Consider the following 20058-nt stretch of genomic DNA (forward strand, 5'->3'; position numbering starts at 1 on the left):
AGAGAGAGAGAGAGAGAGAGAGAGAGAGAGAGAGACTGCTAATCAAAAACTTTGAGTGTTTGGGTATTTTGGAAGACAGTGACATTTGAATCAATAGACTAAGTAAATTAATTGTTCTACCAAATGAGGGTAAGCATCATTCAATCTTTTGAGTCCTTAGAACAAAAAGGTGGAGTAAAGATGCCCTCTCCTGGCCTCTCTGCCTGCCTCTCTGTTTGTGTCTCTCTCTGTCTCTGTCTCTGTCTCTGTCTCAGTCTCTCTTTCTTTCTCACTCTCTCTGTCTCCCTCCCTCCCTTTCTGGTCTTTGCTCTACTTTGTCTCTGTCTCCACAATCATGTGTGCTAATACCTTATAACATCTAAATCCCATACATGTGTCTGATCTGTATCTGTAGATAAACAACCATGGTTCAAATATATTTAAAATTTTGACAAGATCATTTATACTGAATGTGTGCAGACATTTTTGCTCATCTAGGATCTAAACAAGACAGTATAACAATTATTTACAGTGTATTTATGTTGTTAGTAGGTGTAAGTATTCTAGGAATAAAGTATATAGAAAAGTGTGGGTAGGTTACAGGCAAATGTGTGCCATTTTATGTATAAGGAACTTGATCACCTAAAGATTTTGGTATCTTCAGCGGTCTTGGAGATAATACTTCACAGATGCTGAGAACATGTGTATGTGTGTTGACTCTACACATTTAAATACATGCTATACATCGCCTCAAAAATACGTAATTTTGGAAGTTTCATGACTTGCCTGATTCAATTATCTCTTCTCTAAGGTACAATAATTATAGTGTTTTTCAGAGAGTTGATTAGTTTTTATGAGATATATTTAAAGTGATTACTGGAAGGTATATGATAAATTATTTTTCTTACTAATGATAGGTCTGGTGCATCCCCCTACACTGCAGGACAGGCAGACAGCATAGGAAGAACACAGGACTGGACAACAGGCTCCACCAGAGGAATCCAGGTGTCGGACCCATCCTCCCACACCATGGGACCAGACCAACAGTGGAATACCAGCCAAACAATACAATTCAGTCTAGGGCACACATGATGGGAAGATGAGACTAGTAAGATGGAAAAGTCTGAAATACAATCCAGCAGGTGGTAAGCTAGGTAAACCAGCATTGTACTTAGGGATAAAGATACAAGAAATAAAAACAGAGGGTGGGCTCACCCCATTTCTTTCTTTTTTAAATAATTTGATTTTATCTTGGTTTTTACCTTACTTTCTTTTCTTTTTTGTCAATTTTTTAAATTCTAATCCCATCCTCCAAACCCAGAAACCAAATTCAATTAATCCCTCCAAATACTCCTTCATTCTTCCTCTTCTACCCCATTTTTTTAGTTTTGCAAACCTTGTGGGACCATCCTTTGTTGTCCAGTCTTACTTCCAATTCCTTTGCAGTTGTCTTTATTTTATACACTATCTCCCTAAATTTCCCCATCACAGGGTAAATCCACTATACTAAGGTGAAACACTTTGCATACAAACTCATAACTTACAAAAGGTTTTGTATATAACTATAGACTATATTCCTAGCCTAAAATAAATAGTTCCCACAGTTTATTAGTTTCTAAATTGTGCTTGATGATATCATTATTGCTAATTGTACTATTATAGCTAGGTTGTCATACATGTTGTAATCAATTGTTCTCCCTTGTATAACTATATAGGCAAGCTCTGGGTAATAACGTCACTATAGCCCTACTCCCGAAAGCTGGAGACTGAGACAAACAGATACCAAAATCCCACTCTTAATTAATTGGAAAGGTTGAATCCTAGGACATATACAGAACAGAACTCTCCTATATACAGAAGACTTCCATATAGAACAGATTTTTCTGGGAGAAGTTTTGATATTAGTGATATAACCACTTACTGCAAAAGCTCATAAACACCATCACAAAAAATAAAAACATTTTGAGACAGAAAATGAGAAGGAAAATAAAATGGAGGAGGAGGCGGCAATTTCAAACCTCCAGCCCATCTAGAACAAGCACAGGAGACAAGGACATACAAGAACTTGGAAGTCACACACCTGAAATTTCTGAAATGATAGTCACTAAGGTAAAAAAAAACAAATCCATCAGGCTATAGAAGAAATAAGATCAGAAATTATCTCTCAGGTCAAAAAAGAAAGGATAACAAGCATAAAAGAATGGCTTACCACATCTAAAAAAGACAAAGAGAAAAAGGAGAAGAGAATAAATAAAGGACAATACAGGAAAAAATAGAATTTATGTATATATACAGGATAGCTTACATAATTGTACTGCCGATTTCTTCTGCTGAAAAGAGCAATTGTTTAAATTTTTCCCTTTTAATTTATTAAAACTTTATACCAATTTTGCATGCTTATATCTGACTACCTAAACAACTAATTTGAAGACAACACTATATGCAATATATAATGACCATTATTTTATTCTTACCTTTTTGTTTAATAGAATTATGCATTGTTTCTAACGGATTTTTTATTATTTTTAAATGAATAAGAAATAGAATATAAGAAACACATTCAAATTAATATCCAGGAAATTAAAAATTCCACTGAAAGCTGGAAAAACTGCTTGAATAAAATTGAAGATAGACTTTAAGACCTTAAAAATAGCATTGCAATTAGCAATCACAGGAAAGATCTCTTAAAAATAACAAGGAATCAGGACATAACAAGTCAGTGGCTACAAGATGATGTAAAGAAAAACAACACATGACTGATAGATATAAATGAAAAAAGAAAGGATCGACACAAATTACATAAAAAGACCATTTGCAGAAGTAATAGCAGAAAATTCCCCAAGCATGAGAGAAGAATATGACATGCAGACAAATGAGGAATGTAGAACTCCAAATAGCCATCACCAAGATAAATCTACACACAGATATGTAATAAGAAAGATCTCAGATATTCAGCACACAAAGAGAATATTGAAAGTTGTAAGAGAAATAAAACAGATCACCCATAAGGAAAGATGGCCCATTAGCATCATGTCCAACTTCTTAACACAAATCGTCAAGTCAGGAAGAGCTTGGAGGGAAGTATTTCAACTCCTAAGAGAAAAAATCTTCCAACTCAGTTTGGTGTACCCTGCAAAACTATCTTTCAAAATTAAAGGAGGAAAAAAATACTTCCACAACAAAAAATTCATGACCACCAAACCAACCCTACAAAGAGTACTAGTAATATTCTACATAGAGATGAAGATTATTACAAACCCACAAACAACATCAGGAAGAAATCAAAAGCAGGGCAAGCAATTAAACAGAGGAGAAAAGTAGGGAATCAATAGCAGAAAAAAATAACATGACACAGATAAGCCAATACACATCACTTATAACCATCAATATAAATAGCCCCAACTCACCAGTACAAAGAAGCAGAGTGGATAAAGAAACAAAATCCAGGGCTGGAGAGATGGCTCAGTGGTCTAAAGCACCTACTTGGAACAAGCTTGGCAAAGCATCAGGGACCGCGGTTCAGTCCCCCAGCACCACATGCCAGCCAGTCCCGCCCCCTGGTGGGCTGAGCTGGCCACACACACACACCACACTCTCTCTCTCTCTGTCTCTCTCTCTCTCTCTCTCTCTCTCTCTCTCTCTCTCTCTGTCTCTCTCTCAAATAAATAAAATAAAAAAAAAAAAAGAAACAAAATCCAGCTGGCCAGATAGCTCAGCAAACTATCTGGAGTTCAACTGCCGGTGTGCCATGCCAGCCATTACTCGGGGCTGACTGAGACTGGGCATGGTGGCGCATGCCTATAATCCCAGCATTTGGGAGGCCAAAAACAGGAGGAAATGTGTAGTGAGACCCTGTAGTCCCTGTACTAAAATACATAAAAATAAAAAATAAAATAAAATAAAGAAACAAAATTCAACAATATATTGCATAATATGTTAAATAAACACATTTAACTCAAAAAAAAAAAAAAACTTATAGAGTGAAAGTTAAAAAACAACTTTCCATGCAACAGAAAAAGCAAGGACAGCTATACTATTTTCAGACAATGTGAATTTCAAACCAAGAATGATAAAAAGAGGTAAAAAAAATAAAAAAAATTTTTAAAAAAAGTCACTTGTTAGGGGAAAACTTCAAGAGGAAGAGATAACGATCATAAATACATATGTACAAAATATAGGAGCACCCAACTGCATAATTATTACTAAACATGAAAAGTCAAGTAAGCAGTATCAAAACTGTAAAAGAGAACCTTACAATAGCAGAGATAGATACAGTAGATACAAAATCAGCAAAGAAATGAAAGAACTGAACCAAACTTAGTAGACATTTGCAAAGTATCCCACCCAACAATATCAGTGTGCACATTCTTCTCAGCTACATGTAAGACCTTCTCCAAAATAGATCATATGCTAGCCTAAGTAAATGCAAAGAAACTGAAATTGTCCCATGCTTATTATCTGACCAGAGAATAATAAAAGGAAATCAATAACAAAAGAAGCTGCAAAAACTCAATAAACACTTGGAAAATAAATAATACCTTCCTGAACATCCAATGGAACATAGATGAAATTGAATAAGGAATTACACAATATCTGCAATCAAATGAAAATGCAAATACAATGTATGGAACCCATAGGACACAATGAAAGTAGTCCTCAAAGGAAAAATATTAGTAGTGAATTTTCACATCAGGAAAACAGAATGAGCATAAAAAAAACCTAATGCTACATCTCAAACTTCTAAAAAAAGAAGAGCAAGTCATGCCCAAAGCCTATATAATGGAGGAAATTACAAAGATCAGATCAGAATTTAACAATTGAGATTAAGAAAACAATAAAAAAAGTCAAGTATTGGTTCTTTGATAGAATAATTAAAATTGACAAACTTAGCTAACCTTATCAAAAAAAGAAAAGAAAAAACTCAAATTCATGCAATAAGGAACAAAAAAAGTGAAATCACTACAGATCCTATGAAAATTAAGATCATCAGGGACAGCCAGATAGCTCAGTAGATTAAAGTGCCTGCCTAGGCAGATATAGATCCTGGGGTTTGATCCCCAGCATGGTTCAATCCCTGGAGTGCTGTACCTGTCCCATCCTCAGGGCTCAATGAGACTGCAGTTGAAACTGGGCATGGTGGCGCTTGCCTATAATCCCAGTGCTTGGGAGGCTGAAAACAGGAGGATCACTATGAGTCCGATCTGTATAGTGAGACCCTGTACTAAATACATTTAAAAAAAGAAAAAGAAAATTGAGGTCATCAATATTTACTTTGAAAATCTTTGCTCTCATAATATGGAAATAAAAGAAATGGATAGATTACTAGAAATGTATGAATTACCAGGCTGGACAGATAGCTCGGTGGTCTAAGTGCCTGCCTGACAAGTGCAAGGACCTGGATTCGATTCCTGATACTGCCTGCCATGCCAGCCACTGAAACAGGGCATAGTGGTTCATACATGTAATCCCAGCACTGGGGAATCTGAGATAGAAGGATCACTATGACTCTCAACTGTATAGCAAGACTGTGTACCAAATAAATAAATAAATAAATAAATAACTTTTTAAAAAATTTTTAAAACAAATGTATGAATTATGAAGGGTGAATAAAGATATAAAAATTATGACAAGTCATTGTCAGTTTATGAAATTGAAAATATAATTAAGAACTTACCAACAAAGAAAAACTTGAGTCCTAATGGATTAACTGCAGAATTCTACAAGAAATTTAGAGATCGAATGTTGATACACCTCAAAGTCTTTAATGAAATTGAAAGGGAAACAATTCACCTTAATTCATGGAGGCAAGTATTATTAACCTGTTACCAAAACCAGAAAGTCCTAATCACACAAAAGAACCTTAGGCCAATATACCTAATCAATATAGTTGCAAAAAATCTTCAATAAAATACTAGCAAACAGAATGTAATAAATCATCAATAAGATTATATGCCATGACCTAGTGGGGTCCCAGGAATACAGGGATAGCTCAACATACACAAATCAATAAATGTAATATACCATATTAACAAAGACAAAAACCACATGATCACTTCAATAGATGCAAAAAAAAAACCCTTTCAATAAAGTACAGCATTCATTCATGATAAAAACTCTACAGAATATCAGAATAGATGGTCTTTACCTCAACCTGACAAAAGCCTCTGGTGTTAATTGACGAACCAACAACCAACATCATAATAAATTGGACAAAAACGTAAAGCTTTCACTCAAAAATAATGAACAAGAAAAGTATGTGTACTATCAACATTCCTATTCAATATAGTTCTGGAAGCATTAGCCCTAGCAATTAGACAAGTGAGAAAAATAGAGGTATAAAGATAGGAAAGGAAGTAGTTTGTTTATTACTATATACATATAATACAATACTCCACATAGAGAACCCAAAAATTCCACCAAATGACTTCTAGAATTAATAAGCAAATTCAGTAACACAGCTAGATGCAAAGTCAACCCTCAAAAATCAATAGCATTTCTAAATAGGAATGCAAACCCACTGAGAGATAAATTAAGGAAACAATATCCTTCACAATAGCATCCCAAAAAATGAAATACATAGGAATTACTTTATCAAAGGAAGTAAAAGATCTGCACATTGAAAATTACAGTACTATATAAAAGGAAATACCAAACAGTATCAGAAAATGGAAAGATATCCCTTGCACATGGAAAGAACAAACATTGTGAAACTGCTCATACTCCCAACACTGTTCTACAGATTTAATGAAATGCTGATCAAAATACCATTCTCATACATCACAGATCTAGAAAAAACATTACTCAAATTCATTTGGGAACAGAAGAGACATAGAATAGCAAAGGCAATCCTGGGCAGGAAAGGCAGGCAGGAAGCATCATACTCCCTTATTTGAAACTACTACAAGGCTTCTGTGATAAAATCAGCATGGTACTGACAAATGAAAAGACTAGAGGATCAATTGAACAGGATAAAAAACACAGATACAACTACAAATACACTCAGCCACCTTATCTTTGACAGGGGGCCAAACATGTTTACTGGAAAAAAGATAGCCTCTTTAATAAATGGTGCTGAGAAAACTGTCTTTCCACATGCCAAAGACTAAATCTAGAACTATGTGTACCACCTTACACTAAACTAAAATCAAAATAGATCTATGATCTAAATATTAAAACAGAAACACTACCAAAAAGAAAATAGAAACACTAAATCTACTGGAAGAGAAAGTAGGTAGAAATCTTGGTGATATAGCAGTAGGCAGAGAGTTCATGAACAGAATCCAGATTATATATGAACACTTGGAAAGAATCAAAAAATAAGATCTCATCTTATTAAAAAGCTTTTGTACAGCAAAAGAAATCACCAACAAAGTGAAAAGGCAACTCAGAGTGGAAAACATTTTTAGCTACCTGTCCCTTCAACAAAATACTTCTATTTAGATTATATAAAGAATTGAAAAAAATAAGGTCGCCAAATTCAAAGACCCAATCCAAAAATGTGCATCTGAGATGAATGCACACTTCTTAGATGAAGAAATATTAATGGCAAATAAATGTATGAAAAAGATGTTCAACATCATTGATCATTCAAGAAATGCAAGTTAACACAAATTTTTATCTCTCTCTGGAAAGAATGACTATCATCAAGAACTCAACCAATAACAAATGCTAGCAGGACTATGGGAAAAAAGACACTCCTCTTGATTTTTGGTGGGAATGTAGAGTGGTGCAACACTGTGGGAATTACTGTGTAGTTTCCTCAAAACACTAGGATTAGAGGAACCATGTGACTGAACTATTTCCTTTTGGTATGTCCCTAGAAGAACGGAAAACATGTTTATAGCAGCACAATTTGTCATAGCCAAATTTGGAAACAATAGAAATGTCCATCAACTGAGGAATGGATTTAAGAAAGTGTTATTTTTATACAATGGAGCTATAAGGAAAGATAAATTCTAAGCTTTCATAGATAAATGGTTGCAACTAGAGACCATACTCATAAGTGAAATAAGTCAGTCTTGAATTGTCACTCTAGTGTAAGAAACTGAAAGACTAGGTAACATTCAAAATGAGCAACAGATATTGTGAGAGTGAACAAAACTCAACAACAATGAGCAACTGGGTTGGAGAAAGAAGAAAAGATGAAAGAGAAAAGGAAAACATATATAATATATATTAACTATCATATATTATACATGATAGTAAAGATAATTATACTACCAAATTCTATTAGTACAACAGAACAGAGTATTAAAAGGAACATTTTGTCCTCATATTGCTTGATCGGTTTTGTGTGCCTTTGAAGATAACAATACGTAATATAATAATCATTGTTAATTTCCTATTATCTTGTCTTAAAATTCTGTCATTCTCCTTATTGTTTTTTTCTCTTAAAAATAGTGATAACTCTTCAAAACCTATTTCTATACACTATATTGGTAATGAAAATGGAATTAGAGCTATGTCATGTAGGTCATAATAAAATATTAACAATTATCGAAAACATTTCTAAACTTTGGAAACACTGATTAGATGTGGCATTATTTGCCCTGGAATTATTCTTGATGAGTCCAAGCTTCTCCAACAAAAAGAATAAATTATTGCATTACATTCTTATTAAAACTTGTATTGTTACATTTTATGCTGACTGCTTCCTATTATCTAGAGTGTTATTAGGGTTAGATATGGCAACAGCAAGTAGGTTTAGAGTTTCTCAAGCCTGGCTTCCCACTCTGTACAGAAAATCTACCTCAGAGCTCTCCTGACAACTGAATCATCCCATTTATGCTTAGATAATTCCAGAGATAAGAAGCCTCCTTAGTCCTTGGCAACACTCTACTGAAAAGCAAGCCTACCTAAAATTCTCTTGCATGTCCCTAAAATCTTTTATTTTCCCTAGTACTTAATTTGATCAGCTGCATTCATTTTGAAAGTCAGTACACAAAAGGTAAAAATATATTTTATGTATTATATATATGTAGAATTACATATATTTTATAATACAATTATTTTCCCTTAAAAGATACTACAATATGCATGTATATAATTGTATATGTGAAGTGTTATAAATGCTAAAAAACAAAATGTTAACTACTGCATATTAATAGGCACATAATTGCAAATTCATGTAATTTTCTCTAGTTACTTAGGATTCTGAGTACCTGTCATTGTATACCTACAATAAACTTTACATGCTGAATGCTTTGGAAAATTATTCTCTGTGTTGAATAAGTTTGTATTAACAGCCACTCCTTCATTTTCCAATCCATGTATAGAGAATTTTTATTTTTTCAACAAGTGCTTCATCAAGAACAAATCGCATAAAAATAAATAAAAGTTGAACAATGAATAAGAACAGATTTCCAAGAATCCCTACACTGAGAAAATAGGCCATTTGTACAAAACTGATATAGAAGAAACTACATGTTAAATTTTATAATTATTTGGAACTATTTTCTCCTTTGCTAGTTATCAGACTTATAAAAAAAGACTCATTGCACAGTGTCAAGCACATGGCATGTGCAAAGAAAGCAAATGAATGAATGAATGAATGAATGAATGAATGAATGAATGAACAAATGAAACATCTGTGTTTTATTTCCTGTGTAGGCTTTTTCTGTTTGTGTGAATATAATCATTTTTTAATTGTCTGAGCTTAGGTTTTATCCTTTATAAACAAGGACAATGACTTCTAACTCCTAAGCTATCTGTAAGAGTCTAGTAATATATGTGAAAAGTTTTGATTATAAAGTTCTTATCATCTGGGGTGATAGTTCAGCAGTCTAAGCACATGTCTGGCAAGCTCAAGGACCCAGGATCATCCCTGGTATCGCATGCCATGCAGGCCCCGAAAATCTGAACAAACCGTGCTGGCCACCAAAACCAGGTGTAGAGGTGCATGCTTGTAATCTCAGTGCTGGGGAGGCTGAGACAAGAGGATCGCTAAGAGGAGTCTGAGTTATATAGCAAGACCCTGTTCAAATAAATGAACAAAAGATTAAAAAATAAGTAAAGTTCTTATCAAAATATAACATTTCTATATTGTGGGGGGTGATAGAATGCTCCTGTTACATTTTCCCTTATTTGGGCAAGAAGTGCTGCAGCACCAATCCCCGCTTGCCTCAACATCTTCCTGTGGTCCTGGATCTCCACTACCAATCCACAACTAGTCCCACCCAACTGCTTCCACTATACAGCTAAATAGACCCCACTCACTTCCTCAATAAATGAGATTTGATCAGAAAGCCTGTCTTGTCTCCGTCTCTTGTGTCTCTTGCCCTGTCTTGTTCATCCCCGTTCCTCCTCCAGGTCATTACCCCCTGTCTCGACTCACGGGCCGAGTCACTATATTAAACAATAATTTATCTAAACCAATCCATCTCCTCATTGTGACTACTGTCTGCTCAACTATACTCTCTCATTTTCTTTGACGATTTCAAGACATGGTTCATTTTACTATACTACCATATCAAACATTATTCTTAGACTTGTCATTATTATTGCCTATGACCCTTTTAATCCTAGCTAATCCTAAATTGCCTATGACAACTTTTAATCCAAGCTGACGAGAACCTTGACTCCAATTGTAGGCATGACTATATTTTGAACTTATCTATTAGGCACTGTATTGACTTTCAACTCTTTAGCCACATGACCCTTAAGAACCTACATATCAGCTTTACTATACATAGCAGTCTCCATATTTTTATTTGAACAAACTTCATGAGCCTCCACTTCTCCCCTTTGTAGAATATGTTTTAGTCAAATACTGCTGCATAAATACCTCCCCCACCCAATTACTAATTTAAAACAATAACTGCCATTTATTTTGTTAATGATTTTTTTTTTCCAGAACCGGGGATTGAACTCAGGCCCTTGCACTTGGGGAAAGCACTTATTCTACTGAGCCATCTCCCTGGCCCCATTGTTCATGAATTTGCACCAAGCATGACTCGTGGGGAAAAGCTCATCTGACTTTTACATGATATAACATGAGCCAGAGTGACTGTAGGCTGAAGGATCCCCTTGCAAAGCATCTTACTTATAACCCTGACAAGTCCATACCAGGTGCTACGTGGGAAAAGAGCTGGGATCTTGAGGACTAGGCATTTAATATTCTATCAACTCAGACCATGCCATGGCTACTTGCCTTCTGTACAGTATGGAGGGTAGGTTCAAGAGTGGATATCCTGAGGAAATGATCCATTATTCACACGGTAACTCTCTTTCCACATTATTGGCTAAGACAGTACCGTTTGCTCAGCCATGAAACTGAAAGTTGACTTGGTAAGAGCAGAGACAACACGGTATTATGTAAAGGGCATAGGATCTTTGAAAAACATGCTCTTTCATACCCCACTTCCTGGTCAAAACGCTCAAATTTGCATTTCTCCTACGTGTAAAACTACAAGAAGCTCCTCCAATACAGACTCCAAAATGCCATCCAATGATAATAATTCAAAGTCAAGGAAGGATCTGACATCTAATACTAGTTCAGATGCTTCCCTGTTGTAGCTCTTTTTTTGCAGCTCTTTGCATACCTTTCCCCTCCATCTAAAGACCTTAAAGTAACAAGACAAATTATTTGCCTCCTAAATACCAACAAACTAATGACAGACAGCTATACCAAAGCACTAGTGTAAACACTACTGTTCAGAGTGAGAGAAACAAGAGAGACCAATCAGTCATCAGCTCACAACTCAAACCCAGCTGAGCACATGTTGCCACAAGACTCAGGCCTGGAGGTTATTCTGTATGTCTCATGACTCTGCCCTGTGAACTCTGTCCTCTGAATCATTCTTCCTTTTCCATGGAAAAGTAGCCCATGTTTACAACTCAGAAGTTTTTACAGGCACTTCCTGCCTGTATAAATTTGATGTTTCAAAGGTTTTTTTTTTTTTTTTTATCTTAAAAGTCTTTTGTTACATTAATTTGTAAATCACTCTTATTTAAAGCAATACCAACAAAATGCATATATGCATATGTGTGTTTGTGTGTATGTATGTGTGTTCTACATGCTTTTAGTTATTCTTCACACCTTACCTTCCTTTTTAATAATTTTAATCTACTGCCACTTTAAGGTTTTGATTCTGTTAACACTTTTATTCAGAAATATCATTTTCTGAGTTCTCCCTCTCTTTAAATACTCAGTCTCTCCTCAAACGAGTTTTTCTTATAATCTTCAAACTTTTTTAATATTCAGAAAATGAATTATTTCCTTAATTCAGAACACTACTAATCTGTATATAATCTATAGTATCACTTTATCAAAAACGCATGTTTACTCAAATGATCATTCTGCAATGCACATAAGGAAATTTTACTTAAAATATATGTAAAGGTATCTAAAGAAACAAAAATAATTTGAGAGAGAAGACATTCATTGACTCATTAATAATAAAGTTATAGATTCAACTAATCCCAAAATTGATCTGATAGATTTTTGCCTACTCTACAGCTGTTTATCGGATCAGAAACATTTTATCGCGCATTTTATAAGTTCAGAAACATTTCTGGAAGCTATAGAAAAACAAGAAAAAATACACATTTATTGTAATCAGTTAATAGCACTGAACAACAAAGATTAAATGCACTCTGATGAGCTTTATAGTGCTTCTGAAGCTAGAATATTACAAGTCACTGAGAAAATAGAAGAAATAATTAGTTTTCACACTACAGTGATTTTTATATCAAAGGTATAACTTATGTTTATTAAAAAAGTGAACAAAACTACCTTCATGGAATATGTTCAATTAATTTATAAGATAAATTATATTTATTTCCTAAAATAATTTCCTTTGAGATATGATGCAGAAATTACAATGCTATTTCTATAAGAAATGATCTATACTTGTATAGTGAAGTAAATTTCAGTACTGACAGGTTAGGCTTATGTTTATTGAATCTATCATTCGTTTAAATATGTGATTTCTAATAAAAGATGTGCTCTAAAATTTGATATTTTTCCTCATTTAAACATTTGCAAATGCACAATTTTAAATTTAAATATTTTATTTTGAAATTTACTTAATTTAATTAACTTAATTATGAGCTTAATGCTCATAAATTTTATTTTAAATAAAAAATAATCAGTTTAAAATACATTTGCTTCCTATAAAACAAATCCGCTCATACAAAGAAAATAAGTTTTAAATTGAAAGACATATAAAAGTGCTTTAATATTGAATGTAATTATATTTTAATGAAGCTTTCTCTGATATTACTTTTTTAGAATAATTTTATTGATAAACAAATAGCAATGAGACAATTTCAAAACCGATTAGTAGCACAGTTTCAATAATTAATACATTGCATATTGTTGTCTTCTTAGTGGTTATTCATAATGCAAGATGCATACATGATAGTCTGTCAACAAACACTATTAGAACAAATCTTTCTATTCATTGAATTAAGAGAAAGTAACTGTATATCTATTCTAACTATTTTGTATACACAGATATAAAATGGTCCTTCATTTGGATCCCCTTTTTTTGTTTGGTTTTGTCAGAGAAGGTTATTCCATTGTCATTTAAATATTGTAGGTACATGAATTCAGCAAAATATTCCAATATAGTCCAGTAGTCCATAATAGTAGTGGGTTTTCCGTAGGTGATAATATTATTTGAGACAGATCTACAAAATATTCTAAATTCCTCATCATTCTCTTTTCTTTTTCCCTACAACACTTAGCTGGCTTCCTCTCTTCCTCCCTTCTTTCCTTCCTCTGTCTTTCATTTGTCAAGCTTTTTCTAGCTCTTTATCCATTTATTACCTTACGGTGATTAAAGATATAGAATTTTGGGGTGAAATGGCATGCATATTTGCAACATTTTGCCAACTTGCCCTTGAGAAATACTTATACAATTCATACTTCTATCTGAATGTGAGTCTCCATTTTTCCACACTTTCAATAAAGTCTTTGCCTTTTTTCTTTTAAAATGTGTTGAGCATTTCTCCAGTTAAATGTTCCAAAAGAAGTTAATATAAGAGACAAAGTAATGTATGAATATTTTTCAACTAAACAATTTCACTTTACCTGAGTTGGAGCAATCACAAAATCATTTACATATCTTTGAATTAAAACTTGGTGTAATAAAAGGAAATTTCTTTATAATGTGATACACCTCATTTAATAATTTTTTCATTAAATGATTCTAATGTGTTTTTATTGGTTGCACATTTAATAATATACAGCATACTGATTGCAAATATACTATTTCTGTTTAATGTAGGCTAATGAAAATAGATTTTATTCTTCTTAAATATACACACAAAATAATCTTCACTATAAATAAAATAAAACTACTTGCATAATTGTTTTAAAAGTTCTCTAGTAATCTGAAATAAAGATATGATGATAAAAATGCTGAGTAATTGAATAACTATTGTATCAGTTGATGGGTCCCCTGAGAATAGTCATATAATTGACTTCTGCTCTTATCATTTGTACCTATAAAAGATATCCTTAATCAATTTTAATTTGTTAGTTATTATAGTTATAGGTAGAAAGATAATCACATATATTTTCTTCAAGTTCTATGAAGCAAAGCACTCAATTTTTAGCAATATCATGACTTACGTAACAAATATGCATACCATGTTCCATAAATTAAGTCAATAGTCTTTATAGTTTCAGGTCTGTGTACATGTATTTATACATTTAATACGATAAAACAACCTTATCTAAAGTCTGAGAAATTTTATATTTAATATTTTTACATTGGCTTTAAAATAAATAAAATTACCAACACTTAAGTGATAGGGTAAAGAAACACTTTTTTCCTACTTTATTTCTAAAATTATATAAAATGTAATTATATAAATTATATCATTCACAAATAACACTAACATAAAGCATATAACAAAGATGACTATTTTACTGTCTTTTTTATTTTATGTATTTAGTACAGAGTCTATAGGGTCTCTGTACACAGCTCAGACTCATAGTGATCCTCCTCTTTTCAGCCTCTCAAGTTCAGTCTCAGTTGACTTCTCAGCATGCCCTGGGGGAAGGGCCAGCAAGGCATGCCAGGATCGAATCCCAGTCTCTGTACCTGCCTAAGCAGGCACTTTAGTCCACTGAGCTATCTGGCTGGCCCTCACTGTGTTTTGTTTTTGGTTTTGGTTTTTGGTTTTTGGTTTTTTGTTGTTGTTGTTGTTGTTGTTGTTGTTGTTTGTTTGGTTTTTTTTTGGTTGTGTTTTTGTTTTTTGTTTTTTGTTTGTTTGGGGTTTTTTGTTTTTTGTTTTTTGCTTTTTGGTTTTTTTTGTTTGTTTGTTTGTTTTTTGTAGTGCTAGGAATAGTACCAAGAGTGTTCCACCACTGAGCTGTGCCTTATGCTCTTTTTATGTGTTTGTTTGTTTTCACTGAGTCAGGGTTTCCCTAAGAAGGCCATACTAGCCTTGACCTTTTGATTCGTTCTTGGGTTTCCCAGTAGTTGGGAGATCAGAAATGTGCTGCTATGTTCAGTTTGTTACTGTATCTTTTTAATAATTTTTCTTTACAAAACAAAGGACTTAACAGTTGTCTAGAAAAAGTTAGATGCTATTACAAATGATAAACAGAAATGAGTTGTCATTTTATAGGCAAAAACCACATTACTATCTATATATTAAAAGAATCAGGAATTGTCATAATAATCAATAATAAAATCCAATCTAGGTAAGGATAACTTAACATATGAATCTGTTTAGATAGTTGATGATATCATACTTTAAAATCTTTTCTTTGATTGAATCAATTTAACAGAGTTAGGACAAAAGAAAGTCAATCTTCAATTACCAAAATGAAACAGATATTAAGTGAGTTGGCCTTGGGCACCTATTAAATCTATGTTACATTCACATTTTGCATTGTATGCCTTAAGATAAAAGGTTAAATTTAAAAGAATGAACAAATCTATAAATACTACAATATCTGTTCATATCAGAGGAAATCAAATTTCATGCATCATAGCATCATATAATTGCTTAAGAAATCCATATGGTTTTGTGTAATGTGCTGATTACAGTGTAATGTGAGATTTCTGTTATCCTTCCTTTGAAATATATGCTACTTTAAGATTCAGTAAGGCACATTTGATCAATTACTGGAATTAAACAATGTGATTAAACTCTTTTCATTTAGCAACCTGGATGTTCTGTAGTTGTGTAGTGACTTTGACCATCTCTGCCTTTGACTAAAAAATTACTGTCATTATAATGAAAATATTCCCCTCTCCTTCTAATGTCCTTTAGAAGCTAGTGTTGGATTAATGTAAAGAAAAACACATTTCACATTATTATAAGATTGTATATGTCTAAGGATCTTCAGAGATCCTGAAAATTACTTTTAAAGACAGTTTTAATTTTTTGCATCATTTTGAGGGGCAAGTAGGTGATAGATGTTATCTCAATTTTGAAAAATAGAAACCAATGGAAATATTTGCAAATTCATTGTTCCTAATTTAAATACTGAAGTAACAGAAAGCCACAGTAAAATCCTGGCCCTTAAGATTCTTTTTTATGCATTTAGTGCAGGGTCTGCAGGGTCTCACTACACAGATCAGACTTACAGTGATCCTTCCTGTTTTCCACCTCCCAAGAAATGGGAATGTAGGTGCATGCCACCACACTCAGTTTAAATCACTATCTCAGTGCACCCCAGGGAGTGGGGTCCGCACCACACACTGGGGATCAAACCCCGGCCCCTGTATCTGCCTAAACAAGTGCTTTAATCCACTAAGATATCTGGCCTGCACTCTTAAACTTCTATTACATATTCTACCCACATGACTATGCATAGGACAGTAAAGGCAGAGAGGGGGAAGAAAAACTGGGGAACTGTGACCCTTAACACAATTCACTTCAAAAGAACTTGATATGGACATTTAGTTGTTATTTAATTGACTGTGCTGTGCCTGTTTATATTAGAACCTCAAATATTTCATTTCCCTGAACCACGTTTGAGTCATCACGTGCTGAGCATGGTCAGGCACAGGCTAGAAAACAAAGCCAAAACTTGACAAATAGTGATGCAGTAGGTCCAAAGAGCAAAAGAAAAGAAGTAGAGTTAACTTTTAGCTTAAGATGGAGCTTCAAGTTGGCAATATACCTGGTTCTTTAAAAAACTAATAATAATATAAAACTATAAAACAAAGCAAGCCTCCATGCAGATAGGGCTTACCAAGTATTCTTATTTGCCTGAAAAGTATTCTCCTGCTGTGGTTTCTTATTAAAAATTGGAGGAAATTTTCTTTATGCTGTTTCACTTTCTAACTTTATGTGCTCATAAAGGTTCATTGTAGCAACTTATTTAGTGGTAATACATTTGAAAATTCTTCGTAATGACTATTGTTCTTATTTTCCAGTTTTCTTTTGTGCAATAGCATACCAACTGACTTGTCTTCATTACCAAGGAAAGTTGTTACACTCACCTTACGGCCAAGAATACTAATATGTGAACAAATCCTGATGTTAAAATTCAAATTTATTTTTGGAATTTTAAACCTCAAAGAATTACTTAGCTTATATATTAGATGATTTCTTGATATTTGAGTACAATAAAAATAATTTTATGAAACAGGCATATGTTAGGGCCTGGGGAGATGGCTCAGCAGAACAAGCGCTTGCCTGGCAAGTGCAAGGGCCTGAGTTCAATCCCTGGTTCTGAAAAAAAAAAAAAAGAAGAAGAAGAAAAGAAAAAAGAAATAGGCATATATTTCTTATATAGTACTGATTCCCTAGATTAGGGTAAAGCATCTTTCACCTCTAAAAACTTTTGTCTATTAAGAATTCAGGTTTTCCCCCTAAAAATGCTAGAGCTTTTTATTAGCTTCATTGAAATTGGTAAAATGGTCTTTAGTAAAATTAGGAAGCATAAAATCCCAAACAAATCTTTTAAAATGTGAAAGCAGTTAAAAATTAGAATCTTTAAGCAATTATTTTTTTAACTTTATGTCTTCTGTACTCTAAAGAGGTAAGAGTAATGTTAAGCAGAAGTTTGCCATCATCAGTTATTTTTTACCATCATTTATTTTAACATGGAAACATTATGCTTTTACTCCTAACCTTAACAAGAAGATCTAAACTTACCTGGCCCATCTGTCATTTTTTCCAGGCAACGAGGAGCTGCACTAAGGAAGGAGGCATGTTTTCTTTTAGCTACCAAGCTGCGAGGTGGCATGTATTTATGTTTAACTTGAGACATTTCATATGATTTTTGGACATCATAGCTGCCTGGGGCTGGAATAACCTAGAATAAATTTTAAAAAGATGAGTATAAATAAACCTTGCATGAACATTTTCAAGTAGATTCTCTCAGAGCTCCCTGCTACCTTGCGCTGGCGGGACCAGTCCCAGCCCAGGCACAGCAAGGGCCGGACCCACTCCCACCCCCTTGGGATGCCCTGCACCACTCCGCAGACCTCCCACACCCCTCCCAGCAAGTGAGAATTTCTGCCTCATTCCAGGAAGCCACAGACCCAATCCCAGCCCAGATCCCCTGAGGGTGTGGGAGAGCTTTCTGCTACCCTGCGCTGGTCGGACCAAATACCAGTCCCAGCCCAAGAGCAGTGTGGGCCAGACCATTACCACCCCCTTGGGATAACCCCACCACTCTGCAGCACCTCCCCCACCCCGCCAAACAAGTAGGAATTTTGCTGCGCCAGGAACCCCCAGACCCAGTCTTAGCCCAGGACCTGTGAGTGTGTGGGAGAGCTTCCTCTTCCCCCTAATTCACCTTGCACCCTCCAGGAACAGCTCTCCCCTCCAGGAACAGCTGAGGCCTGGAATACAAGCCTGGGGTATAACTCTGCAGCTGCAAGCACTATACAGAGTGTAGAGGATAGATCCACCCAGCTAGTCCAGGAGCAGAACATCTTGCCACAGGAGCAAAACAGGTTCACCCTCAAGGGCAACAGTGGGAAGGAGCTGAGCACAGCAGCCAGACCCAAGCCAGACACAGCTGGATAAGTCCAAACTTTGTAGAGCTGCACCTGAACTTCAGTACCTGCGAAGATTATAACTACAGCAAAGATCTACAACAAAGGTCAGAAGACAGTGCTACACAAAATGACGAGAGGTAACAAAATGCAACCGCAGAACCCAAGTCCACCCGTAACAAGTGCAGAGGACACTAACACAGAAAAATTGGGAATCACACAGCTGAAAGCAATGAATCAACGGCTTCTGAAATAAAGAAACAGCTGCAGAAAGATATAGAGGACCTCAGCTTGGAAATGAAAAAATAAATCCCTGAATTAATAACATCTGCACTAAAGAATCAAATGCAGAAACAGATGGAAGAAACCCAGTGCCCACCCAGAACAAGTGCGGAGGACACTAGCTCGGCTCAAATGCATGAATTAATAGCGTCGATAGTAAATAAGCAACAGCAGAAAGATATAGAAGAAATCAGAGTGCAATTCTTTTCTGAAATAAAAAAAGAACTCTCAGAATTCATAGAATCTGAAGTAAAGGAGCAACTACAGAAACATAGGGAGGAAACCTAATCTGAAAAAAACACTGCAGGAAAAGAATTTATAACTGGTTCTAAAGAAAATATTAATAAAAATATAGAGGAGATTAGAAAAATGACGGATTCCTTGAATGAGCAATATAGGAAAGAAAGAGAACGCATGAAGCAGAGTCAAAGAGATATAAAGGAAATTAAAATCTCAATCACAAGCTTGCAAAACTGTTTAAGTGAATGTGAAGACAGAGTTTCAGATCTTGAAGATGCTGGTGCAGCTAGTGAAAAGGTAAGAAAGGATCTGTTAAAAACAACGAGGATGCAGGAAAGAATAATTCATCACCTGCAAGATGATGCAAAGATGAACAACGTGAGACTAGTAGGCATCAATGAGAAAGAAGGAGTCAATACAAATGACATTAAAAAAATATGGGCAGAAGTAAAGCAGAAAACTTCCCAAATATGAGGAAACAATCTGACATTCAGGTAACTGAAGCATACAGAATACCAAGGAACCTCAACCCAATGAAAAACACACCGAGACATATAATAGTCAAGAACCCAGAAATTCAGCACAAGAATAATCTACTGAAAACCGCTAGAGAAAAGAAGCAGATCACATTCAAAGGAAA

General features: G+C 34.5%; 1 protein-coding gene across 1 annotated transcript in view; it reads right to left on the reverse strand.

Annotated features, from left to right (window-relative positions):
* Nucleotides 1–20058, reverse strand: part of Stpg2 (sperm tail PG-rich repeat containing 2) — an 809484-nt gene that overhangs the window by 407903 nt on the left and 381523 nt on the right. Inside the window, 1 exon segment of the mRNA XM_023700602.1 lies at nucleotides 18049–18208. Within this exon segment, the coding sequence (XP_023556370.1) occupies nucleotides 18049–18208 (160 nt within the window).

Source organism: Octodon degus, unplaced genomic scaffold (genome assembly GCF_000260255.1).
Source record: "Octodon degus isolate 3935 unplaced genomic scaffold, OctDeg1.0 scaffold00125, whole genome shotgun sequence".
In the NCBI taxonomy this organism is placed as follows: Eukaryota; Metazoa; Chordata; class Mammalia; order Rodentia; family Octodontidae; genus Octodon; species Octodon degus.